Source organism: Mirounga angustirostris, unplaced genomic scaffold (assembly GCF_029215605.1).
Source record: "Mirounga angustirostris isolate CCGP_5_RB_7025 unplaced genomic scaffold, mMirAng1.0.hap1 SCAF_1, whole genome shotgun sequence".
Classification (NCBI taxonomy): domain Eukaryota; kingdom Metazoa; phylum Chordata; class Mammalia; order Carnivora; family Phocidae; genus Mirounga; species Mirounga angustirostris.
In genome coordinates, this window is record NW_026991709.1 from 14,369,269 (window position 1) to 14,392,749 (window position 23,481).

Genomic DNA, 23,481 nt, shown 5'->3' on the forward strand with positions numbered 1-23,481 from the left:
ACTACCTGAATAGAAATTGTTGTCCTTAGAATGATGAGCTTTCTAAAAATTAAAATTGCTGTGGTAATAGGCTATGGAGTTTGTGTTGTATGCTCCACCCATTTCTGGTAGTATATAAAGGTCTCAGGGCAAGAGAGGACATTCAGACTTCAGAAACCTCCATCTGCTCTTCTAAAGAACTATTGAGCCTTCATTTCTTGCCACCATGTGTTCAAACTATTATAGAAACTCGTGTGGTAGCTGTGGCTATGGCTGTGGATACGGCTCTGGATATGGCTGTGGATACGGTTCTGGATATGGCTGTGGCTATGGTTCTGGATATGGCTGTGGCTACGGTTCTAGATATGGCTGTGGCTACGGTTCTGGATATGGCTGTGGCTACGGCTCTGGATATGGCTGTGGCTACGGCTCTGGATATGGCTGTGGCTACGGTTCTGGATATGGCTGTGGATATGGCTCTGGATATGGCTGTGGATGTGGCTCTGGCTGTGGTGGTGGATATAGCTGTGGTTACAAGTCTGGCTCTGGTGTTGCCTGCTGCGGATGCAGGCCATTCTACAGAAGATGCTTTTCATCTTGCTGCTAGAACATAACTGAAAGACATCTTTTCTTCTAAGATGATTATTCCAAGGCTGTTTTGTTTCAGTGTCCCACAATCACATCAGATCTGCCTGAAGAGAGTAATCAGAGTCTGCAGAAAACTGATCATCTTCTTGAAACTCTTCTTTGTAATTGAGGGCTCCTGAGTTACTGTATGATGTCTCTGGAAGGAAGAAGACCTCATTTGGGCCATAATCCAAGGTTAAACCCATTACCTTCTTATTCTCTGTTTCTATATGTGACGATTTCCAAATAAACATGTTTTACTGCTCCTCACAAGTTTGTGTATCTTTTGTGTCAGATATGCTATTGACTTATATTTTTGCCTATTATTTCTGTGACCTCCTCAGATTGACAGGGCTCAGGCTCAACTGTTCATTCCAATTATGTATGTCTGGCTTCCATTTTGATTGGTCAGTATTCATGACACACTGAATATTATATATCTTGAATTTCATCCCTGAAAAAATGGCTCCTTCTTGGCTGGGTGTTCTGTTCTTAGTTTATTTTATGAAAGGGTTTGTTCTTAAGCATTTGTGCTTTATGATCCTGGGTTTATCCATTTTGTTCTTTCCATGTTAATCAGCACTCACATACTCATCAACACACATGCACGCACACATAGACATGCCTCAAAAATCTGCTTTTTAATGGGAGATTGCTAATGGTGAAAAATGGGTTGGAAGGAGAGGGAAAGAAGGCTCAATAGTTAAGTATAGAAATGACCTGGGGACTGGTTAAATGAGCCTGGATTCTGTTGGTGGCACAGATAATGAAAGGGAACAGATGAGCATCAGGGATTTTGTGAAGGTAGAACCTATAAGATCTTAGATATCAGCAGTGAAGGAATTGAGAGAAAATTCTAGAGAAGGTAATATCTAACAAGTATACATTTCATCTTAGCACTTAGAATTGTAGCAAATTCAGGGTGGTATATAAAGTTATATATCTGGAATATTGGCATTGCAAAATCAATAAGACTAGTACTGTAGATGTGCTCTGTGTCTTTCTAGAGACACTAATCAGGGTGGGGTGAGTGGATGACCATGACATACAAATTTCTCAACACAAGAGCTCTTTCTATGTGACACTATCTGAAACAAGAGTGATTTGTAAATTAAGTGCTCTATCACTGGATGGATCTAAACCCAGGCAGGATCACCTAAGACTAAGGTTATTTTAAGGGAGGGGTGGAATTATTTATTTATTTATTTATTTTTTATGGGAGGGGTGGAATTAACCAGTTTTACATATCCATTTCCTGTTCTAGGATGCTATAGGTTAGGAATGGATTTGAGCTTTGAAACCTGATTGTGAAAATAGTGATGCTGATACCAGGAAAATATAGAACCAGAAACTTTTATGTTGCTTTATCTAGGAAGAGAGGCCAGGTATAATGTTTTGGATTGAGAAATCTTATCTTCATTTGGGATGTAGAAAGACTGTCAGAGCTGGAGTCAAGATTCAACCACCCATGATTAAATAAATTTAATATTCCTAGTATCCCTTGAATCCTGAAAGAAATTACAGGCTTGGGAAGAGTAAGGACAAGAGGATGAATGGATAGATTATTCTCCTTGAAGATATAGAACCATTTCTTAAGAATTAGAGGAATGAGTAATCTCAATCATCAAATATTTGTTGAGCTTCTAATAAGGGACATTTCATTATGTGCTATGAATAGAGAATTAAAATATTTATCCCTGCTTTCTAAAAGTGTGGTGAAGACACACACACACAAACCCACAAGCTACAAAGATCAGAATATTGCTGTAATATAATTATAACAAGGGTGTTTGGGAAATACAGAGGAAAAAACCAAAAGAGATGCCAAGACTAAGAATAAACAAAGAAGGGTCAGGCATATTTCTGAAAGAGAGACAAACTTCTAGCTGAAATATGAAAGATGGCTAGAAGTTGGTCCATTATAAGGGGAAATAGCCTCTGCACAGGGGAAAAAAGCTGTAATACATTTCAGAAAGTGTCTATATTCTGGAACCTTACTGCAATAGATATCATCAAGCCTGGAGGAAACATAATCACTATTCGGGCTAAAGGAATAATTCTCAGGCATGTGTAGGCTGAATTCTAAGGTGACTTCAGATGACATGCACCCTTGTATGCTCCCCTACCTTCAGTGTGAGCAGGACTTGTAATTTGCCTCTTACCTTGGCAAAGATGATGGGATATCATTCCTGTGGTTATGTTATGTTTGGGGTTGGTGGATAAAACTCAAGATAGATAAATTTGAATTTTAGATGAAAACCAGGATAATTTTTAGTATAAATAAATATGTTTCATGCAACATTTAGGGCATACCTACTAAATCTGGCAACTCTAGTTAAGTTATACAGAAAGAGATTTTTCAGATGTCCTGGCTGATACTCAGTCATATCATGAGGCCCTGAACAGAGATCCCAGTTAGGCTGTGCTTAGACTCCTGACCCACTCAGACTGGAAACAATAAATGGGTGTTTTTCTAAGATGCCATTTTTTTGTTATAATTTACACAAGCTTCCTTCATTGTTCTCTAAATTATCTGGTAAGAGTTGTGGTGACCTATCATTTCTGTATATCAAGAGATTAGAAGGTAGCCATACCAATGGGCATCAAGGATAGACCCCTCTGGAGAGAAAGTGAACTAAAAGGCGAGAGAAAGTGAACTAAAAGTAGCAGACATACTTGATGAGATTGGCTTGTGAACACAATATTGAAATACATTTTATCGAGGATGCAAAATGACACTGGAAATAATGAGAGACTCTGAAGCATGTGGGGATTGTATAACAGAGTAATTTCACAATGATATGGGTCACCATAAGAAACAGTAAACTCCTTGCTTGTTACAGCAAGTGTCCAAGACTCCAATGATTAGAAAGGGGGACTTTGTGTAGTGGAACAAAGAAGAATGAACACTTGATCTTCATAATGTAGTAGTCATGGGACTTTTAGTAAGTTTCCTAACTTCTTATACTCCAATTTCCATATTTTAAGTTATCTGCCTCTTTCAGATTTTTATTGGGATAAAATAGATTAAAATGGGTGAAGGAAATTTGAGATTTGCAAAAGTTTCAACAGTCTTATCAGAAAGGGTATCTGTGTGTATGTGTGTTCTGGTTTGAACTAAATGAACACCTAGAGTTGATAAAAATTTATAGAGAAATGGCTCTGAGGTAAAAATATATTATCAGAATGTCATATTCATGGGTATTTGGATTCATAGGAACTCTATAACATAAAACATTTCTGTATAGGGCAGCATTGAGTTCCACTGAATTCCCCTATGAAGTAATTAGTAAGCTAGTCAAGGTAATTAGTCAAGCTCATTTTAATAGTCACATTTCCAAACATAAACTTTGCTACCCTCCACAGAGCCTTGTTACATAAAATACATCTTTGGAATCATGTGCTCAGATGATTGGGTGGTTGATGGAAACTTTCTTTACAGACTTGTAATTGGCTCAAGACAATGCCTGGTGACAAAAAACAAACACGGTTTCCCAATAAAACTGGAGACTATAATACCTGGTTCATTTAAAATACCTGTGTTTACCTCGAAGAACCTGTTATTGAAGAATTATGAATGTTTCCATCATGTTACCCGAAGACATAAGATTTGATTCTGGTTATGTTCAAAATGTAAATTCTTGGTTATCCTATTCCATGATTTTGTATTGTCCATGAGCATAAAAACTTCATAGCTGGAGGAAATTATATTTTTTCAATAAACAAATTTCATGTGTTCCTGAAAGTTATTGTGTCTGTTGGGCCAGATTCATCACCAATGTTAGTATATGTGGCCTCCCTAGAAGGATGGGCAACCACTATGTTAGCTGAGCGTTCTGCTTGATTTTGCTGCGAACATAAAACTGCTCTAAATGTGGAGTCCAGGGGTGCCTGGCTGACTCAGTTGGTAGAACATGTGACTCTTGATCTTGGGGTCCTGAGTTCAAGCCCCACATGGAGCCTACTTAAAAAAAATAAAATGTGAAGTCCAGTTAAAAAAATCATGTCGTGCTGTTTCAGGTAGGATCAGGTTAAATGTCTAAAGAAGTGACAACTAAACTGATATTTGGCAAATGGGTAGATGTCAGAATAAGGGGAAGAAAGTTGGAGGAAGATGGGAGAACAGGTACAAAGTTCTCAGCAAATAGGAGTTTAGTGTGTTTAAGGATGGTAAGAAGGTCCAGGGACAGGAGAGCAGAAAGAATCTAGGCTGGAGAGGTAAGTAGGGGCCAGATCACACAAAGCCTTATATTGTAAGGTATTAAGATTTGTTTGGATTTTATTTTAAGATACTTATTGGTTTATCCAGCCATTTGTTCTTGGGTTTGCAACTTCATTCCTTTTCTGCTTCTTTATCATCTCTCATATCAACACCTAAACACAAATTCATACTGTTTTTTTTGTGTGTGGATTGGACTATGAAAGTCCAGTTTCTATCACAGAGCCTCTGAAACTTGGAGGAGATATGTGCCATTTATCATCTTACTGCTTCTCAGCTTCAAATTCACCCTTCAGTAGATGCTCTGTGGTAACACATGGGATTCCTTTAGGTGTTTCTTCTTTGCTGTGAGCATGGAAGTAAGCTTTATCAGTAGTGAGTGGTATCAGGACATTGCAAAAGAAGCAGTTGTGCTTTTTTTTGGCTGCAGCACTGGAGGGAAGTAGAGGGTATTCAGCAGTGTGGATGTGAAGACATCTGGTGAAGCTCTACTCAGTCATGGGTCCAGAATGTGCTGGATCCTCAGTGATGCTGGAACTTCAGACTGACAATCACCTTTATTTGACCTCCTCTCCTTTGAAACCTGTACCTTGAAGACTTACCCATGAATCCCTGTTGGCCTCCTATTCTCACAGACACCCATATTCCCTCTACAGTTTCGCCCCACCCCCAATGTGCCAGTATCCCAGAGCTTCTCAGACCCTCTACATACCCACACCATTGGTTGCTTCTTCTTCATCTGCACTCCAGGAAGAGTTGTTCCCTACAGAACAAACCTGGTCTGGCCAAACCAGTGAACTTCTCTGCTTCCCAGTGGGCTGAACTACCCTTCAAGTTTTTTTCTTTTTTGAGTAGTCTCCCACATTCTTAGGGTACCATATAGCATTTCCTCATATTTTATAGTTACTCTTATCATGGTTTAATAATTTTGTTTTACATGAACTTTGCTCTGTTTAACCTACTGTATGGTTTCTGTCTCCTGATTGGAATCAGACTGATACAGGGATCTTTAGTTTTAGGAGTCACCTGTGTATATATGGTGGTTGAATCAGTGGCAGCAGGTAAGATTTAATAGTGTATAAAGTGAAAAAGCAAAGATAGAGGATAAAGTAACCACAAGAAGCCCCAAACTTAGGGAAAAATAAAGAAAGGTGGTCAGTGAAAGAGAGGTCATGGACCAGAAGCCCATTCATCAGGGAAATGATGGGAAAACATGATATCAAGTCAAAAGTAAGGATGAATAATAAATACCATGGAAAGATAAACTATTATTAATGTCATGATGCAAGATATCCAACAGAAGTAGTACAGATAAATCTCATTATTAAAATATTGTTTATTGTAGAAGACAGGTGAGAATAAAAATCAAGAAAATATTTTGGAGTCTGGAAGAATTAATTATTGAGTGGCTACATTTTAGTGGGAAGTATGGATATATTGTGCAAACATAGGAGCAGTCCGAGAAACCTCAAAAACAGACTAACATTTAAGATCTGGACTTTCACAAAGAAGTTGTTGAACTAAGGCATTTTCCTTGCCCTAAACTGAAACTCTTGGAAAAGTTTGTCCTTTTTGTTTAAATAATATTAAATACTGTTCCCACCTGGAGTTCAACAACAAGAAAAGGAAGAGAATATCATAACCTGGCTGGAAAAGGAAGGAATAGACAAACTGTCCTCCAGAGAGGAGAATGTTTCTGGGAGGAGATAAAACATGTTGAAATACTCAATTCCTTGTCCAAAACCCATGAAAAGTGCTTCAGAGTGATTATGATGGAAAAAAAAAAATGCTAGGAAAGGACTAAAAAGATGCCAAGATGCTATGATGAGGATTATGGTGATGAGGGTGATGATGAAGAGGTTATTAATAGTAGTAAGTAGAACTTCGTGTTTAGTGAATGATTTCCAAGACGTTGAAAGAACAAAATAACAACCATATATTTATAGGTCAAACATATTTTGGTGATGTGATAGGTCATGGTCATGAAACACAATTATGGAAGCTGAAATTATGGTCCTATACGCTTGGGTGCTTAGAAAATGTATCTTTATTTGGTTTTAAGGCCGTAGATAATTCCTAGATTAGCAAGTACATTAGAATATCCTAATAAAATTGTTGTACACAGAATGAGCTAATTTTAGGCAAATAGTTGTAAAATGAGAGAACAGAGCCCACGTGAGGTATGACCCATCCGCCCCTGGAAGTATATAAAGGTCCTGGAAGAGGGAAGGATATCCAGACTTCAGAAATACCCTCCTACACTTCTACTGAAACCTCACCTCCCAACACCATGTGTGGTAACTACTACGGAAACTCCTGTGGTGGCTATGGCTCCCGCTGTGGCTCTGGTTCTGGCTGTGGATATGGCTCCCGCTATGGCTGTGGCTCCGGCTGTGGCTATGGCTCCGGCTGTGGCTATGCCACCGGCTGTGGCTATGGTTCCCGCTGTGGATATGGCTCCTACTGTGGCTATGGCTCCGGCTGTGAATATGGCTCCGGCTGTGGATATGGCTCCCGCTGTGGCTATGGCTCCGGCTGTGGCTATGGCTCCAGCTGTGGATATGGCTCCCGCTATGGCTGTGGCTATGGATCTAAATGTGGATATGGCAGTGGCTCTGGATCCTGTGGCTGCTAAACATTTTGGTATAGAACAGGATATTCCTCTTGCTGCTCATCATCGCTGCACATAGTACTGTGCCTTTCAAATGATCACTGCAAGTACAAGTCCAGTTGAAATCTCCCCATCCATGAACTTCATAGCAAAGTAAAGAATTATTACTGGCTGTCAGGAACCAGCTTTAACTTCAAAGAAGCTCTTTGCAGTTGATGGAGACTGAGTAGTTTCATCACATCACTGAAGACAGAAGATCTTATTCTGATCATTTTTCAAATGTAAATTCTTATATCTTTTTCTCTCTGTACTGTGGCTATTTGCACAAGCACAGGAGGACTATCCAATTGGAGTATCCTAAAATGGAACAAAAATAATAAAAGATTTTATTTAACTAAGAAGTCTGGTTTTCTTTATATCAGAGTCATGATTGATTTCAGAGTTTGTGGCCTCCTGGAAAAATGGGTGACCACAGCTTTGGATAAGTGTTTATTGATTGACTGAGTCTAAGTATTGGTTCTTTTACACATTTCTTAATCCATTGTATGTTCTTTCATTACATTACATCTAACCATAAACAAATTCAAGTTTCGTATCTTGTGTGGATAAAGGATTAGAACAGGGAGGTCAATGAGAAGTGGAATCTACTCATGAGGCTAGTGTTACTGGTCCAAGACAAAAGTGATTGGTTTGATCCCGGGTTTGAGTCTTGGTAATAAAGGGGCAACGATATTAATTTAAACAGCATTTTTTGAAATATGTGAAACAACAAATTTTGGAGTAAGCCAATTAAGGCTATTGCAACTGCTCAAGAAAATCAGTGATTGCCCCCTCTTGCTGTGTGACTTCTTTCTTTCTGTTCCCCACTCTTGCTGTGTGACTTTTATCCCAGATAAAAACACATTTGCCTACACCTCATTGACCATTACTGCGTTATGTGGCCACTCTCAGCTAATGGTGGGTAAAGGAAAAGGAGCTGTAGACAGAGGTTGTGCTGGTCAGCCAACAATGTGTGACAAAACCCCATAGGTCTTGAATATCAAGGGTAAAGGACAAAAGGTGGGGGAAGCAAAAAGTTAGGTAAATGGATATTTGTCTTTATAGCAATTTGAGTTTGGACAGGGGCACAACTGATGTCTTCACCTAAAGCTGGTCTTTGAGTATAGTGGGTTACACTTTATATAATCCCTGTTTATATCATGTTATTTGTCCACAAAGGGCTCTTTTTTCCAAACATATTTATCCTGTTATTTCTCTTTTATTTTCTTTCTCACTCCCATCCTGCATTTGCAGCCATCTTGTATTTTATATGCAGTCATTTCATTCCACAAAAGTTCAAGACAGTTGTTTATTATATTACATATTTTAATTTATATAAATGACATCTTTTTCTTTCTTTCTTTCTTTCCTCTTTCTTCACTCAGCATGATTTGTGTTGACAGATCCATCTGTGTTACTATGTGTGCATTTAGAATGTTATTTCTACTGCTGCATGATACTCTATATAGTTTATATATAAGATTTTTCTCATTCACTATTTCAGTGATTCACACAACTGTCCCCAGATCCCCTTCACCACAACATTGCTACAATAAACACATGTTCCCTTGTGGGATCTGAATTGCTGGGGCACATTGTGTGTTTATACTTAATTTTACTAACTACTGCCAGGTTACTTTTTAAAAAAATTTGAGTATAGTTGACATACAATGTTATAATACTTTCAGGTGTACAACTTAGTGATTTGACAAGTTTAAACATTACGCTATGTTCACAAGTATAGCTACTGTCTGTCCCATTACATTGCTATTAAAACATCATTGACTGTATTCCTTAGGTTGTGTTTTTTATTCCCTTGACTTACTCATTCCGTAACTGGAGGACTGTATCACTCTTTCCCCTTCACCCATTTTGCCCAACCCCTCTGGTAACCATCAGTTTGTTCTCCATACTTAGAGTTCTGATTCTGCTTTTTGTTTATTCATTTTTTTTTTTTAGATTCCGTTTATGAGTAGAATTATACGGTATTTGTCTTTCTCAGTCTGACTTATTTCACTTTGCATTAAACCCTCTAGGTCCATCCATGTGGTCTCAAATGGCACAATCTCAGCCTTTTTTATGGCCATGTAATATCCCACTGTTTATGTATGTATATGTATATGTGTATATACACACATACACACACACGTATATATATTATATATATACACCAATTTTCCTTATCCATTTGTTTTTTAATGGATACTTCTATGTCTTGCCTATTGTAAATAATGCTGCAATGAACAAGGGGTGCATTTAACTTTTCACATTAGCGTTTTCATTTTTTTTGAGGTAAATACCCAGTAGTGGAATTATTGGGCATATGGTATTTTTATTTTTAACTTTTTGAGGAACCTCCATACTGTTTTCCACGGCAGCTGTACCAATTTACATTCCCACCACCAGTGCATGAGGGTTCCTTTTTCTGCACATCCTTGCTGACATTTGTCATTTCTTAGCTTCTTGATTTTAGCCATTCCAACAGGTGTGAGGTGATATCTTATTGCGGTTTTGATTTATATTGCTCTGATGATTAGTGATATGGTCTGTTGGCCATCTGTATATTTTCTTTGGGAAAATGTCTATTCAGGTCCTCTGCTCATTTCTTAATCAGATTTTTTTTTTTTTCGTGTTGAGTTGTGTGAGTTTTTTTATATATTTTGGATATCAACCTCTTATCAGATATATCATTTGCAAATATCTTCTTCCATTCAGTAGGGTATCTTTGTTTTGTTGATGGTTTCCTTTGCTGTGCAAAAGCCAGGTGACTTTTTAGAATGTTGACACCAGTCCAAAACCCTAAAATTGCAGTTATGTCCTCACATCTATGCCAAAACTTGGTATCATCTAACCTTCTAATGTTTGCTTGTTTGATAAGTGAAAGTGATATCATCTTGTTGTTTTAATTTATATTTCTCTGATTACTAAAAAGTTTGAATATTTGTATTTTTTCAAATATATGTTAAACTTTGTTTCTTACTTCCATATCCTTTGCATATTTTTTCATTGGGGTTTCTGTCTTTTCTTACTGATTTGTAGGAGTTCATTGTATATTCGTCATATTATTCCCTTGTCATTTTTTACACATTGCAATTATCATCTAAATGCTCATTTGTCTTTGTCCATAGTGTGCATAATGGAAGATTATTAATCCTATGATTTGTAATTTTGAAATTTTATCTAAGAAGACCTATCTTACCTTTATGTCAAAGATGTTCCACATTACTTTTAAAGTTTTGCATTTTCCTTTTAGATAATTAGTTCACATGAAATCTATCTTTATGTTTTGCTTCAGCTTTATTTTTCACTGTATTGAGCCAGTTTCTCCAATACCAACTGTAAGACAGCCCATCTTTTGTTAGTGATCAGTGGTACACTTACTATATATTGTTTTTACGTGTATGAGTCTATGAACTCTCTGTCATGTTCTCTCTACACTTATGTCTCTTCACATATTTCAAAAGCTTTTTTTAATGGCAGAAAATTAGGTTTATTCTGCATGTTTCTACTGAAGAGAACTAGATACAATGGGTAGAATGTAAAGACAAAGAGACTTCATAAGAAATTTTTCTAATGGTTAGAGGAATGTGAAAATGCAATTGGCAATCTTATAGGTATCCTCATCCAGAAGTTGTTCAAGAGTTTGGATCTCTTCTTATTGGAGAGATGAGTAAATCTGTGCATTCAGAACATGAGCTTAATTAATTAATTCAAATCATTCACTTCTACTTTGAAATTTAGAAATACTGTAAGCAAAGAATAATTTAAGGTGAGGTTCAGGCAACTGGGTAAGGAGAATATGGCCAGGAAAGCCAGAAAAATAATGCCCCATTCTGTAACAGAAACAGGAAGAAGAGTATTGGTTTGAGGTGCACTTTGAAACCTTCATTTTGAGTCAGTATTTCTGGATTTCTATAACTCTGTGCAGATGATCCCTAGAGCAGGGAAAAGAGAGAGCAGATTTAGTAAGGCCTTTGCAGAAGAACTCATGACTGTGGTCAGGGATTAATGTGATGATGTATAATCTCGTCTAGTTCTAGGAGGGGTACTGAGATCTACTCATATTGAATTGCTGAGAGATTATGAGATATGATGTGGGTGATAATAGTTCAGTTGCCTTGAGAAACAGACATCATTACTGTAACCATTCAAAGACAAATGAACTAATCATCCACCAGCAGTACATATACAGAATGGCAAAGCACTTTGCTACTTATTAGCTTTGTTACTTTGATTTAGTAATGTAACCCCTCCTTAAAAATCAATTTCTTTATATGTAACTGTGGATAAAATATCTTCCCAATATTGGGGGTGGTTTAGACATAATATTTTCAAAGGCAATTTACTCAACATAAACCACTGTAAAAAATTGTTAGAATGAATTTCTTTGCTCTATGGGAGGTTGCAAAGAGAAAGCAGTAATCAGAGCTTTAAAAGGTTAATTGATATATTTATCACACAACTCTGAGACATATTCCCTGTAATTAGTGATAGATATTTTATAATCAACATTTTTTTTAATAATCAACATTTTTACTCATTTAACTCTCCAGTTGCAAGATTTTAAATTCTGAATATATTAAAAAATAGTCACAGTCTCAGACATAATCTGTTCTACGATGCTAATCTTTTTGGAGATACCAAAGTTTGAAATAAGGAACTCAACTGTTTTCCATATTGAAACCATAGAATATTTTCAAGCCAAAAGTTTTATAGGTACGAGTGTATGCTTTCCATAATTACTGAACTGAATATGTTATGATGCCAAGTCCAATGAATTGCTATAGTATTCTGAGTAACAATTTGTTATACAAAATGCTTCACTCACTTTATAGTTGGTTTAACATTAGGATAATTAATTTTCTCAGGATTTGGTTCTCTCTGCTTTCTTCATTAATGTTCAATTAATAGAGGGGCACCTGGGTGGCACAGTCAGTTAAGCTTCTGACTATTGGTTTCAGCTCAAGTGGTAACCTCAGGGTTGTGAGACTGAGCCCGGCTTTGGGCTCCATGCTCAGTGTGGAGTCTACTTGAGATTCTCTCTTCCTCTCCCTCTGCCCTTCCCACTCATGCTCTCTCTCAAATAAATAAAATAAATCTTAAAGTTCAGTTAATAGAGATTGAACAGCTACATGGGGTACATATTATCACACACATTTTCAGTTGATGTTCAATTACTTAAGAACATTGCTTAAGGTTGTAACTGGTGGAGCCAGGATTCTGATCTGGGTCTCCCTGATTTCAAAAGGTTTTCCACATCATATAGATTTGTGAATTAACCTGGAAATGAGTAATGTAATCCAGCTTTTAAAAGAAGCAAAGGCTGTTAGCCATCAATACTTGATTAAAAATCAGATATAGAAAGTAGCATGGGATCCATAATGAGAAGCTGGGATGAGACTTCATTGACTATTTTTGTAGGTGATATGACATTACCTAAGGGGACTATAAAGAACCTGGAAAGATTCTGTATTAACAAAAAATGCTATGAAACACTGGAATATTTTTGGTTTAAACTTTGAATCAAAATTTTCTAGGAAGACAACAAGTTCTGAAACTAGAACAGCCAATTTTTGGAAAACTGTTTTTTTTTGCAATCTTGGGATGGGGCAATAGAAGTGATCATAACTAAAGAGATAAAAGGGCTCTAAAATAGAAAAAAAACCATGTTCCTTAAATAATGGCAATTTAAAAATTGTGGTAAAGGCTGAGAAATAAGGATTTGAAAATGTCAGAAAATTACCACTTGGGGTCTTTTGAAGACATGAGAATGAGCACTAGTAGTCAGAAATTTAAATTTACTCTAAAAGACTTGAAATGCAACAAGAATTTAAATCAATGTAACTAAAACACAATTGCATATTTTGTCATGAAAATTTATCATTGAGGACATATTTTGAGATGAGTAGATTTCTGTAGTGGAAATGCAAATGTTTTTTGAAATCAATATTATATGGCAAACAAAATGCCACTATCCTTGATCAAAGCACAGAGCTTTTTAAGAGCACTTGACTGTTTTCTGGAAATTTTCATATCCCACCCTTTCTCAAGAGCCAAGGGCTTTAAATGACATAGAAGCTATTGATATTGGTGCTGACTGTATACATACATGAGAAAAAGTGTTTGAAATAATTGAATAACTCTTACCTAAAAATACTTGAAATGCAAAATAGGAAAGCCATTTAAATATAGTATAGCAGTTTAACAACAACAACAAAGTATTTTATCTACAGCAGCCAAATAATAAAACAGTTTCAGTTAAAATGAGGGAGCAGTTGGAGTTGGTAGCTATCATAATCATCACCAAGTATAGAAAGGGAAGAAAATAACAGGTAAAAACATTGGGGAAAAAAATGATCTTTTTGATGATTATATTCTTGTGTACAGAGAAAACTCAAGATACTAAAGTCAAAAAAATACTAAAATTAATCAGGAAATTTGTAAGATATATGAGACACCAAAAATATGTTAAAAAAGACATTCTAATTACCCAGATTTAGAAAATGGTGAGAATAATTTTTATAATGTCATATAACTCTAAAATTCTCAGGAGAAAAACAACAAGAAAGATGCAAAAACCTACTTGAAGAACACTATAATAGAATATCTAATTAAAGAAAAATGTCTGAAGAAATGGAAATGCAGATCTTGTCTTCAATGGGAATACTTATCATAAAATGTAAATCTTCCCAATTAATATCTAAATTAAGATGTCTAGTGGATTCTTCATTGAATACAGTTATTCCAAATGTGTGTAACATACATTCCTAATACTAGCCAAGATAAAAAGGAAAAACAATATGTTTTTGGTTTAAGAATAGAAAATAGAAGAAAGGAATATGATAAAGAATTTAGAAATATAAAGTATATTTGAATATGTAATATGTGATAAAATTTGTAGTACAATACGGTGAAAAATTGATTTCACATATAGAGCTAATACAACAGGCTATCCATCTAAAAAACAATAAATGTTGACCTTCAATTATAATTACACTACCTAAAATGATATTCTGAAAGGATTAAAGATCAAACATAAAAAAGTAACAACACAACAAAGCCTTGCAAAATAGAAAAATCAAAGAGAACACATATATAATCTATAGAAAATGGATACCTTTACCAAGAGCAGAGAGCTAGAAGCTATGACTGAAAAAATAGTTGAGCAAAACTGAAGACAACAAACAGATGTGAATATCTTCATATTATACAGAAAACCTACAAACCAATAGCATATTAAGCAGAGGAAATAAGTAGACTCCACATAAGAGAAATACAAATGTCAAAACATATTAACAGGTATTCAAATTCTATCATAGCCAGAAGAATTAAAAATCAAAACCACCAAAATATTGTTTTTATCAGGTGAATAACTTTTTTTTAAATTAAGACTTTATTTTTTAAGGAAAGTTGTAGATTCATAACAAAAATTGATGGAAAGGGACAGATTTCCCATATGCCCACTGCCCCCATGAATACAAATCAAGTTTTTACACCTGTTGCTGGCAGGGAAGTAGGGAAATGAATGCACTCATGCAGTGTTGATGGAAGTGGTTCTCCTGGCTCCCGTTAAGACTGTGGGGAAGGAGCCTGATGCTGTGCCTATAGGTCTGGTTGCTATGACTACAGACCATCCAGTGACCAAAGGGGCCATTTGTCTTTCTCTTGGATTGCGACTTTCAAAACACTCCACACATTTTGACATTATCTTCTAAGATATATTTTTCCTTCCATGGCCTAGTATTTAATGCCCTTCCTCTCAATACAAGTTTGCAAGTCCCTTCTAAATATTTTGATGTTAAGTGCTTGCTTATCAACAGAAAGATTTCAGGTTTTAGAGTCTCTCTCTCTCTATTTCTTTATTATGTTATGTTAATCACCATACATTACATCATTAGTTTTTGATGTAGTGTTCCATGGTTCATTGTTTGCATATAACACCCAGTGCCCCATGCAGAACATGCCCTCTTTAATACCCGTCACCAGGTTAACCCATGCTCCCACCCCCTTCCCTAGAGTCCATATATTTTTAGAAGACCTAAAAATTCAAAAATGTATACATTCAGAAAAATAACTCTTGTATTTGTTGATTCTGCTTTGTCATTGTGATGTCAGGCGTACTCTAGGAACAGCAGCTTAGAATGAGGTTCCTAATACAGCTTTCTTTGCCATATGAGGTCTGTTTTAAAATATGTAGCAGAACTAATTTATTGGCTATAATCTTTGGGTTATCTTTTGTAAACCAAGCAACTATAGTATTGTTTTGGTTTAGGTCAAATCAAACATTTATTCTCAAGCATTTCAAAAACAAGTTTTGTTTAATTCTTTTTTTTTTTTTTTTTTTTTTTAGTTTTAATTCTTGACACAAAAATAAGCAGGCACACTTCTGTATCCACAGTAGGTTTTGCATAGGGAGAAGCAGTGGGTCTTTCCATTTGTTGTACTTTGATTTTTATGTTGGCAGCTTTTGTGATAAGAGTTAATAGCTCACAGACACATTTGGTATGCTTTGGGGGGGTGATGGTATTATAGTGGCAATATCATTTGAATTGTTTACCCTCAGAGGTCTAGCAAATCACCTCAACCAAATATTTATAAATTTGTGGTTTCTAACAAGGTCCCCGGGCTTCTCCATTAATTTAAAAAATTCAAGTTTTGTTCATATATAATACAACTAGAGTTTTCGACAAATGTCTTTGGCATATTTGGAAAAACTTCAAAGCACTGAAGGAAAGGAAAAGGGAAGTATTTTGTGCAAGAGGGTGGTGGAATGGCAGACTTCAAAGCAAACATGAAGATGAAGGTATTTGACTATTGCCAAGAAAACAAGAGGGACTTAATGAAAGAGCAGCCAAAGAGAAATACCCAACTGTCCAATTAAATGTTACCCAGGAGATGATGCTTTCCAACATCAACATAAGTGGTATTTCTAAAGAAAACAATTCAAAATAAGAAAGAAAATTATTCAAAGGCACAGTAAATGAAACTTCCAGTAAGCCGAAGAAATCAAATCTACTGATAACAAGTGCTGTAGGTGCTCACCGAGATGAAAGGAAAGTGGTAGCAACAAGGCAAAACTAGGTGGAATTATTAAACTTTAAGGATAAACCTAGACTTCTACATGGGATGGGCAGAAGAAATGTCCCCCAAAGAGAACAAAAACGATTTCTGTTCTTCGATATCTCTTCCACACCTGGGACACCAGAAGAAAGTAGAACACTGATTATAATACTTTGAGGGAAAGAGTTGCTAAATCAAGAATTTAACCCCTCCATCCCAATATTGTCCCATGGGTAGAGAGATAATAGGAAAGGACTTTCATATACACAAAGATTCAGAAAGGAGATCATTAATGTATCTTTGATGGAAGCAAAACAAAACCAAATAAAATTACTTGAAGATGTAGATCAGCCAACTCAGGATTGAATAAAAAAAATAGTATATAAAGAGGGAAGTTTTCATCCCAGGGAGTAATGGTAAACACTGAAAGCGTTTAAACATATAATTTGGTATAAATAAAATATGCCTAAAATTGAATGAAGATATTAAATACTAAGAGTGAAAAAAATTTAGAAAACTAGGAAAATGTTCACTGATTAAAAAACTAAAAATAAGAGCCATTTGAGGAGTTTGGAAATAAAAGAAACCATGGGCTATAAAGTAAAATAAAGACAAAGACAAAAGCAAAGCACAAATACAAATATACATTTTCCATGAGATCCACATGTAAAATAAATCAGAAGTTCAAAACTCAAAGGAAGTGTAAAGTTGGTCATCAAATAGACACAAATATAAAAGTGTTTGCAAGACCAATACTAAACTTTAAGCAAAGGTAACATGCAACAGCTGTAAAGGAGATGTACATTTTATGGATATGAATTTAAACAAGTGACAGTACTGAAACCTTTAGTCAAAACTAAAGAAAATATTGTATCTAGAAGTTGACAGGCAGTCAGTCCTACAGTGGAACTAATTTTCCCTTTTAGTCCTTGAAAGATCATGTTGGTCACAGATAAGTGGAAGATGAAAAAAAATATCAAGAGCTATATCGTAAACTCTATCCACTACAGAGTCATCTTTTTAAGTACCCGTAAATGTTTTTAAGATTTGAATACCAATATATTCTAGAAGGTAAAATTAGTGTAGGTCACAGATACCGACAATACTATTACAAAGCTAGAAATAAATAGCAGAAGTAAAATCATATTAAACAGGGCCAAAGTAAATAATTTTGCAGTCAAAGAAGAAAATATTAAATCATATTTGAATTAAACAAATAAGAATACATATAAAAACCCCTGGGATACTGTTAAAGGTGTATGTAGAGGAAAGTTCATAGAATTAAGCACTTTTGTTACATTCTTGATTACGTAAGAGTGAAAATGGACATAAAAGCGTTGTATTTAAAAAGAATTGTACAAAGAACCCCGGAACAAACATAAGGAAGGCAGGAAGGATCTAGTTGTATTATATATGAACAAAACTTGAATTTTTTAAATTAATGGAGAAGCCCGGGGACCTTGTTAGAAACCACAAATTTATAAATATTTGGTTGAGGTGATTTGCTAGACCTCTGAGGGTAAACAATTCAAATGATATTGCCACTATAATACCATCACCCCCCCAAAGCATACCAAATGTGTCTGTGAGCTATTAACTCTTATCACAAAAGCTGCCAACATAAACCAAATTATATGTTTAAACGCTTTCAGAAAATAATGAAATAGAAAATCAAGAAGCAGTAGGGTTGAAAAAATCCAAAAGCTCATTGTACCATGAATAGATCAAGGAAAATAAAAGAGGCAAGAACAGAAATGAGGGATGAGGAAGAGGACAAAGCTAGCAGATGTAGTTAAACTTATGGGGTAATATTTTGTATTGATTTATGTTAAAAATGTTTAGATCCGGAAGAAAATTTATTATTTTCTTGGAATTTCTGAATTTTGCTAAAAAAGAGCAATATGTAATTTAATATCTATGCAATTATTGAGGAAATTGTTCAACATCCACTCATTCCTTAAAGCTATCCAGATAGCATCAAGGACAGCCACTCAAGACTAAGGAAGAGACAATTTTGAAGAGTTTAAATAATCTATAGATCATAGAAAAAGTTAAGAAAGCTTCAAAACTTGTCAAATAGAACACAGAAATAATATTTTCACTATTGAGGCAAAATGTAGAATATTAACAAATACAATTACAACTGTATTTTATAAGCCCCTTGACTAAGTGGTGTTCATTCTTGGATGGCTAGGGTAATATTATGAATTCATGTGGATTCATTTAAAGGAGATGAAATTATATTAATGTTGGAAAAAGATTTGATAAGAAAGTTATTGGTAAAATTGGTGAGGAATATCTTTTTTAAAGCAAATTTTAGCTGAAGAGTATCTTTCTCTAAACAAATTTTAACATCAAATTTATTGTTGAAACCCTAAAAAATTCCCACAAATGAGTTACAATGGTGTCCACAATTACCATTGTTTCTTTTAGCATTACTAGGTAATAAAATAAAATAATGAATGAGAACTAATATAATCTACAGATGAATTGGCTGTGGACTCAGAAGACCTAACAGAACCACCAAAAAATGTTTCAAATAAATATGAATTTAGCATAGGAATCAGCTGTAAGTAAATATATGCAAATAAATACCAATGAAATCTGGTAGAGAATATAGTAGAAATAGAGTGATGTAAGGAGAGCTGAGGGTCACCCACTTACTCTATACCAGAGGCTCCCAAACTTTAGCGTGTGTAATGATCTCCTGGAAAGCTTGCTAGCACAAGGTTGCTGGACCCCACTTGCAGGGAGGCTGATTAGATCTGGGTGGGGCTTGAGAATTGCATTTCTAAAAAAGCTCCCAGGTGATCCTAATGCTGCTGGTTTCTGCACTACATTTGAGTAGCCTTCTATTCTGTGGCGCTGAAAAGTTACATTCCACAAGAAAAATCAAACCTTGTAAAATCTTCACCACCCCTTTACTTCTGCTGCCCCCGTGAAGCACACTCCAAACCCCTGAATCCTACTCCCTGGGTGGAGCTTTATAATCCTTTTTTTTTTTTTTAAGATTTTTATTTATTTTCTGATAGAGACAGACAGCCGGAGAGGAAACACAAGCAGGGGGAGTGGGAGAGAGAGAAGCAGTCTCCCTACTGAGCAGAGAGCCCGATGTGGGGCTCGATCCCAGGACCCTGGGACCATGACCTGAGCCAAAGGCAGACGCCTAACGACTGAGCCCCCCAAGTGCCCCCATAATCCAGCATTTATCTGTCTCCCAACTCTCCTAGGACAGGCCCACCTGTTTCTTCCCAACCCACAGGTAGTCAGCAAGAATAAAAGGTCTACCATTATCTCTAAGTCAGTAACACTGTCTTCCCTAAAACTTGGAGGAGAAGCGTGGAAGGATGAGGAATTGGGAAGAGAAAGAAAAAGGGAAAGAAGGAAGAAAAGGTAGAAGGGAAGAGAGGGAGGAGAGGCAGTATTTTAGAGAAGGACAAATGAAGCCTGAGATGCAGTCAAACTATTGTCAGAGGAGTTTTCTTATTCGAAACTTCTCAGGATCGCCTCTAGTTCTGTGCTCTGACCACACCTCCCCGCCCCCTATTTATTGGCCATTTTCTCATCTATTACAGTATCAGACTCACCTGATGATTGCATTTGTAGGACAGGCTGGGGAAGGTTTCCTTTAGATAAATGATTCTCAAATCTGAATGCACATCAGGTTTACCTGGAGAGCTTTTATTAAATGCCAATGCTTGGACCCCATCCCTGAGATTTTGATTTAATTGGGCTGGGGTGAGACTGTTGGTATTTTATAAAAGCTTCCCCAGGAAATTTAACCCACCTCCATGATTGAGAAAACATTCCCTATCACCTCAAAGCCTGCTAAGAAAAATTATGCCTCAGACCAGGAATTGAGGACTCCCTTTTGAAGAAAAGGGAAAATCTCTTTTTCTTTACTGCCACCTGGAAATACATACTTTCCATTTGATTGAGACTAAATTCAAGAGTCCCTCTGTTATTAAATATATCTAGAGAACCTGAATTACCCTATAATAGCTGCTGAGAATTCAAGTGGTCTACCATATACATTGATTAATTTTATAGGTCCGTTTGGTTAGGCTACAGAGCCCCTATATTCAGTTAAACACCAGTCTAGATGTTTCTGTGGCAGTATTTTTTAGATGAGATTAACATTTAAATTAGTAAACTGTGAGTAGAGCAGATTACCTTCCATAATGTGGGTGGGCCTCATTCAATCATTTGAAGGCCACAAAAGACTGAGGTCCACCAGAAGAGAGAATTCTGTCTCTAGACTGCCTTTGGACTCAAGCTGCAGCATTAACTCTTCCCTATGTCTCCAGTCTGCTTTGCAGATTTCTCTTGTGACAGCCCCTAAGTCATGTGATCAATTCCTTAAAATAAATCTCTTTCAGACCTCCTACTGTATCCTACATATATCATATATATATCTCCCATTATATCTTATATATATACACCTTTGTATCTCTTCTGTTACATCCTATATATATGATATAAGATTTATCTTATATTGTAGCCTATATATATCATCTCCCTAACTACCTACTTATTTATCTACTTGTCTATCTCTAGTTTGTTCTGTTTCTGTGGAGATCTGTGAGTAATACATGATCCAATTAGGTGGAAATGAAAGTAAGTGCTAAGTCTCTGGGGTACATGGCTTCCCTTTGTGCAATTTTGGCCCTTGGGCAGATTACTGATCCACACTGAGCTCTCCAAATTATCCTTAAAACCTTCTGAGCATGTAATGGCTTCCTCAGCATCAGTGTCTGCAGTCTCTGTTCCAGATCTCATCCCTAATCAGAGCCCCAAAGATGAGGTTATCCATAAGGAGTGGTGGATGGGCACCTGAAATCTAATGTTTAGGTCTTAAAACCTGTCCAAATATTCAGAAGTATGTGGCAGCTAGACTGAGTTTTCCACAATAACTTTTGTACTTTAGATTCCACTTTGCGCTGCATGATAAGTCAGTTTTGAGGGGGAATAAGGCAAAAGTTGAAAGAAACATGGAATATTAACCTTCACTGCAAAACCTTTTAGATTCAGAAGAATGATTGCACTGTTTCCATTATTACCTAAAGCTTTGTGATTCACAAAAAGTACATTGCTAATCACCGTTTGCCTTGTTTTAAGCAGGTCAGAATGTTCTCAAAAATAAAAGCTTGGTAAATTAATCATTTATGTCACCCAGTGCTATTTTGTCTAGAAATGCTGCTCTGGCAACTAGATGATTGATCCACAGTGGTTCTTCTCAAATGACAGTGTGTATCATAATCACTCCGAGGGCTTGAAAAACACAGATTTCTGGGCCTCACCCATAGAGTTTCTGACTTAGTAGGTCTGGGGTAGAGTCTGGAAATTTTTGTTTTTGACAAGTTCTCAGGTGATGTTGATGCTGCTGGTCCATGAACCACATTTTCAGAAACTCAGGCTCTCAAACAAGGTGCAATCAAACAAATGAATTAGTGGCAACACTGCTTCCACCTGCGTTTAGCACATGATCAACAGGGATTCATTGAGCACTTACTATGTGCTTGATCACTGCTGTGATAGTTGCTGCCATGAAAGAAATTAAGCACATATTTGGAGAATCAACACTAACACCTCCAGAAAAACACTTGGTGGCTAACAGTGATGTGACACAAACAAGAAGGTTGGCAGGTGTTCAGAGACCTCTGGTAACCACAGAAAGATTCTGTAGAGGGGGAAAATTGAATTGGGCTTGAATAACTGGCCCAATAGATAAGAGAAGAAGGAAAAATGCAAGGGGGGAGCAACAACATGGGGACTATGTGGGGACTGAGGCAGAGATGCAAATGACATTAAATTAGTTGTCTAGGCTGGAAAATGGTGTCTTGAATATGGATGAATTTAAAATAAATAAATAATTTGTTGAGTACCATGACTTAGTGTGGTGAGCAGGTTTAGAATGGTTGCTGAAGAGTTACATTATAAAAGATCTGTGATCCAGGCAGAAGATTCAGAATTAGCACAGTATGAAATCCAGAACCTTAAGCAGAAGGAATCAGTGATAGGAAATATAAATTTAGTAACAATGTGTAGAATAGAATGGAGTGGGGAAATGCAAGATGTCTTGAGTGCCTGGAGCCACATGTCCACTGGGAGATCCACGAATGAGGATATTGGGGCCAGAATCAGGCTTGTTGAAATAAGAGAGTGACATGTCCAATGGGCAAGGATTGGGTTTAGTGACACAAATGAGTAAAAGGGGCACTTTATGTTGAACCTGGGTAATCATGAGGAGAGGCAGTGCTACTAACAGGCAGAAATATTTTCAGAAGTCAGTTTTGTCACAGATTTGAGGTCATGATAACATCCAAGAAGGGAATCTTCTAGCTGAGACTTGTAGATTGGAGGAGAGTACATGACTTACCAATTTGGAAGCGACTAATCTGACTAATTTGTTATTTAAAGCTATAAGCAGGGAAGAAAACATTTAGTCATACCCATATTTATCCCATAAGTTTTAATTGAGCACTTTCTGTAAGCCGGCCACTGTGTTAGGAGCACAAAACAGAATTTAATGAGAGAAATCAGAGGAAGAGAATGAGGGAGTAAGGTCAAGGAATTGCATCTTGGAAGACTCCTGTAGTTGAGTTAGGATGAAGGCAGAATTGTGAATGAAGAAAACCTCTCTCTCAAGGGAAAGTAGCAGAAGGAGAATGAAGATGGTATTGGAAAGGGTTTGAAAAAGAATGTGATTAATTGTGGGGAATTCAGCTGAGGCTGAGAAAAATAAAATTGGGAAATCCACTAGGCTTGGCAACCAAACCAAACCAAACCAAACCCAAGTCCCACAAACATCAAAAATCTGTTAGAGAGGAGGGGCACCTGGATGGCTCAGTCAACTGAGTGTTGGACTCTTGGTCTCAGCTCAAGTCTTGATCTTGGAGTCATGGGTTTGGGCCCCGAGTTGGGCATGGAGCCCACTTAAAAAAAA

At 36.5% G+C, this 23,481-nt stretch overlaps 2 protein-coding genes across 2 annotated transcripts; both read left to right on the plus strand.

Annotated features, from left to right (window-relative positions):
- Positions 1 to 205: 205 nt before the first annotated feature.
- LOC123834411 (keratin-associated protein 21-1-like) lies at positions 206 to 586 on the plus strand. The gene is made up of 2 exons (XM_064577371.1): positions 206 to 516; positions 550 to 586. Exons 1-2 carry the CDS (start codon positions 206 to 208, stop codon positions 584 to 586), a joined length of 348 nt encoding a protein of 115 aa, XP_064433441.1.
- Positions 587 to 7,007: 6,421 nt separating this feature from the next.
- On the plus strand, positions 7,008 to 7,460 carry LOC123834412 (keratin-associated protein 21-1-like). The gene has a single exon (XM_045863566.1). The coding sequence runs from the start codon at positions 7,008 to 7,010 to the stop codon at positions 7,458 to 7,460; it is 453 nt and encodes a 150-aa protein (XP_045719522.1).
- Positions 7,461 to 23,481: the final 16,021 nt, after the last annotated feature.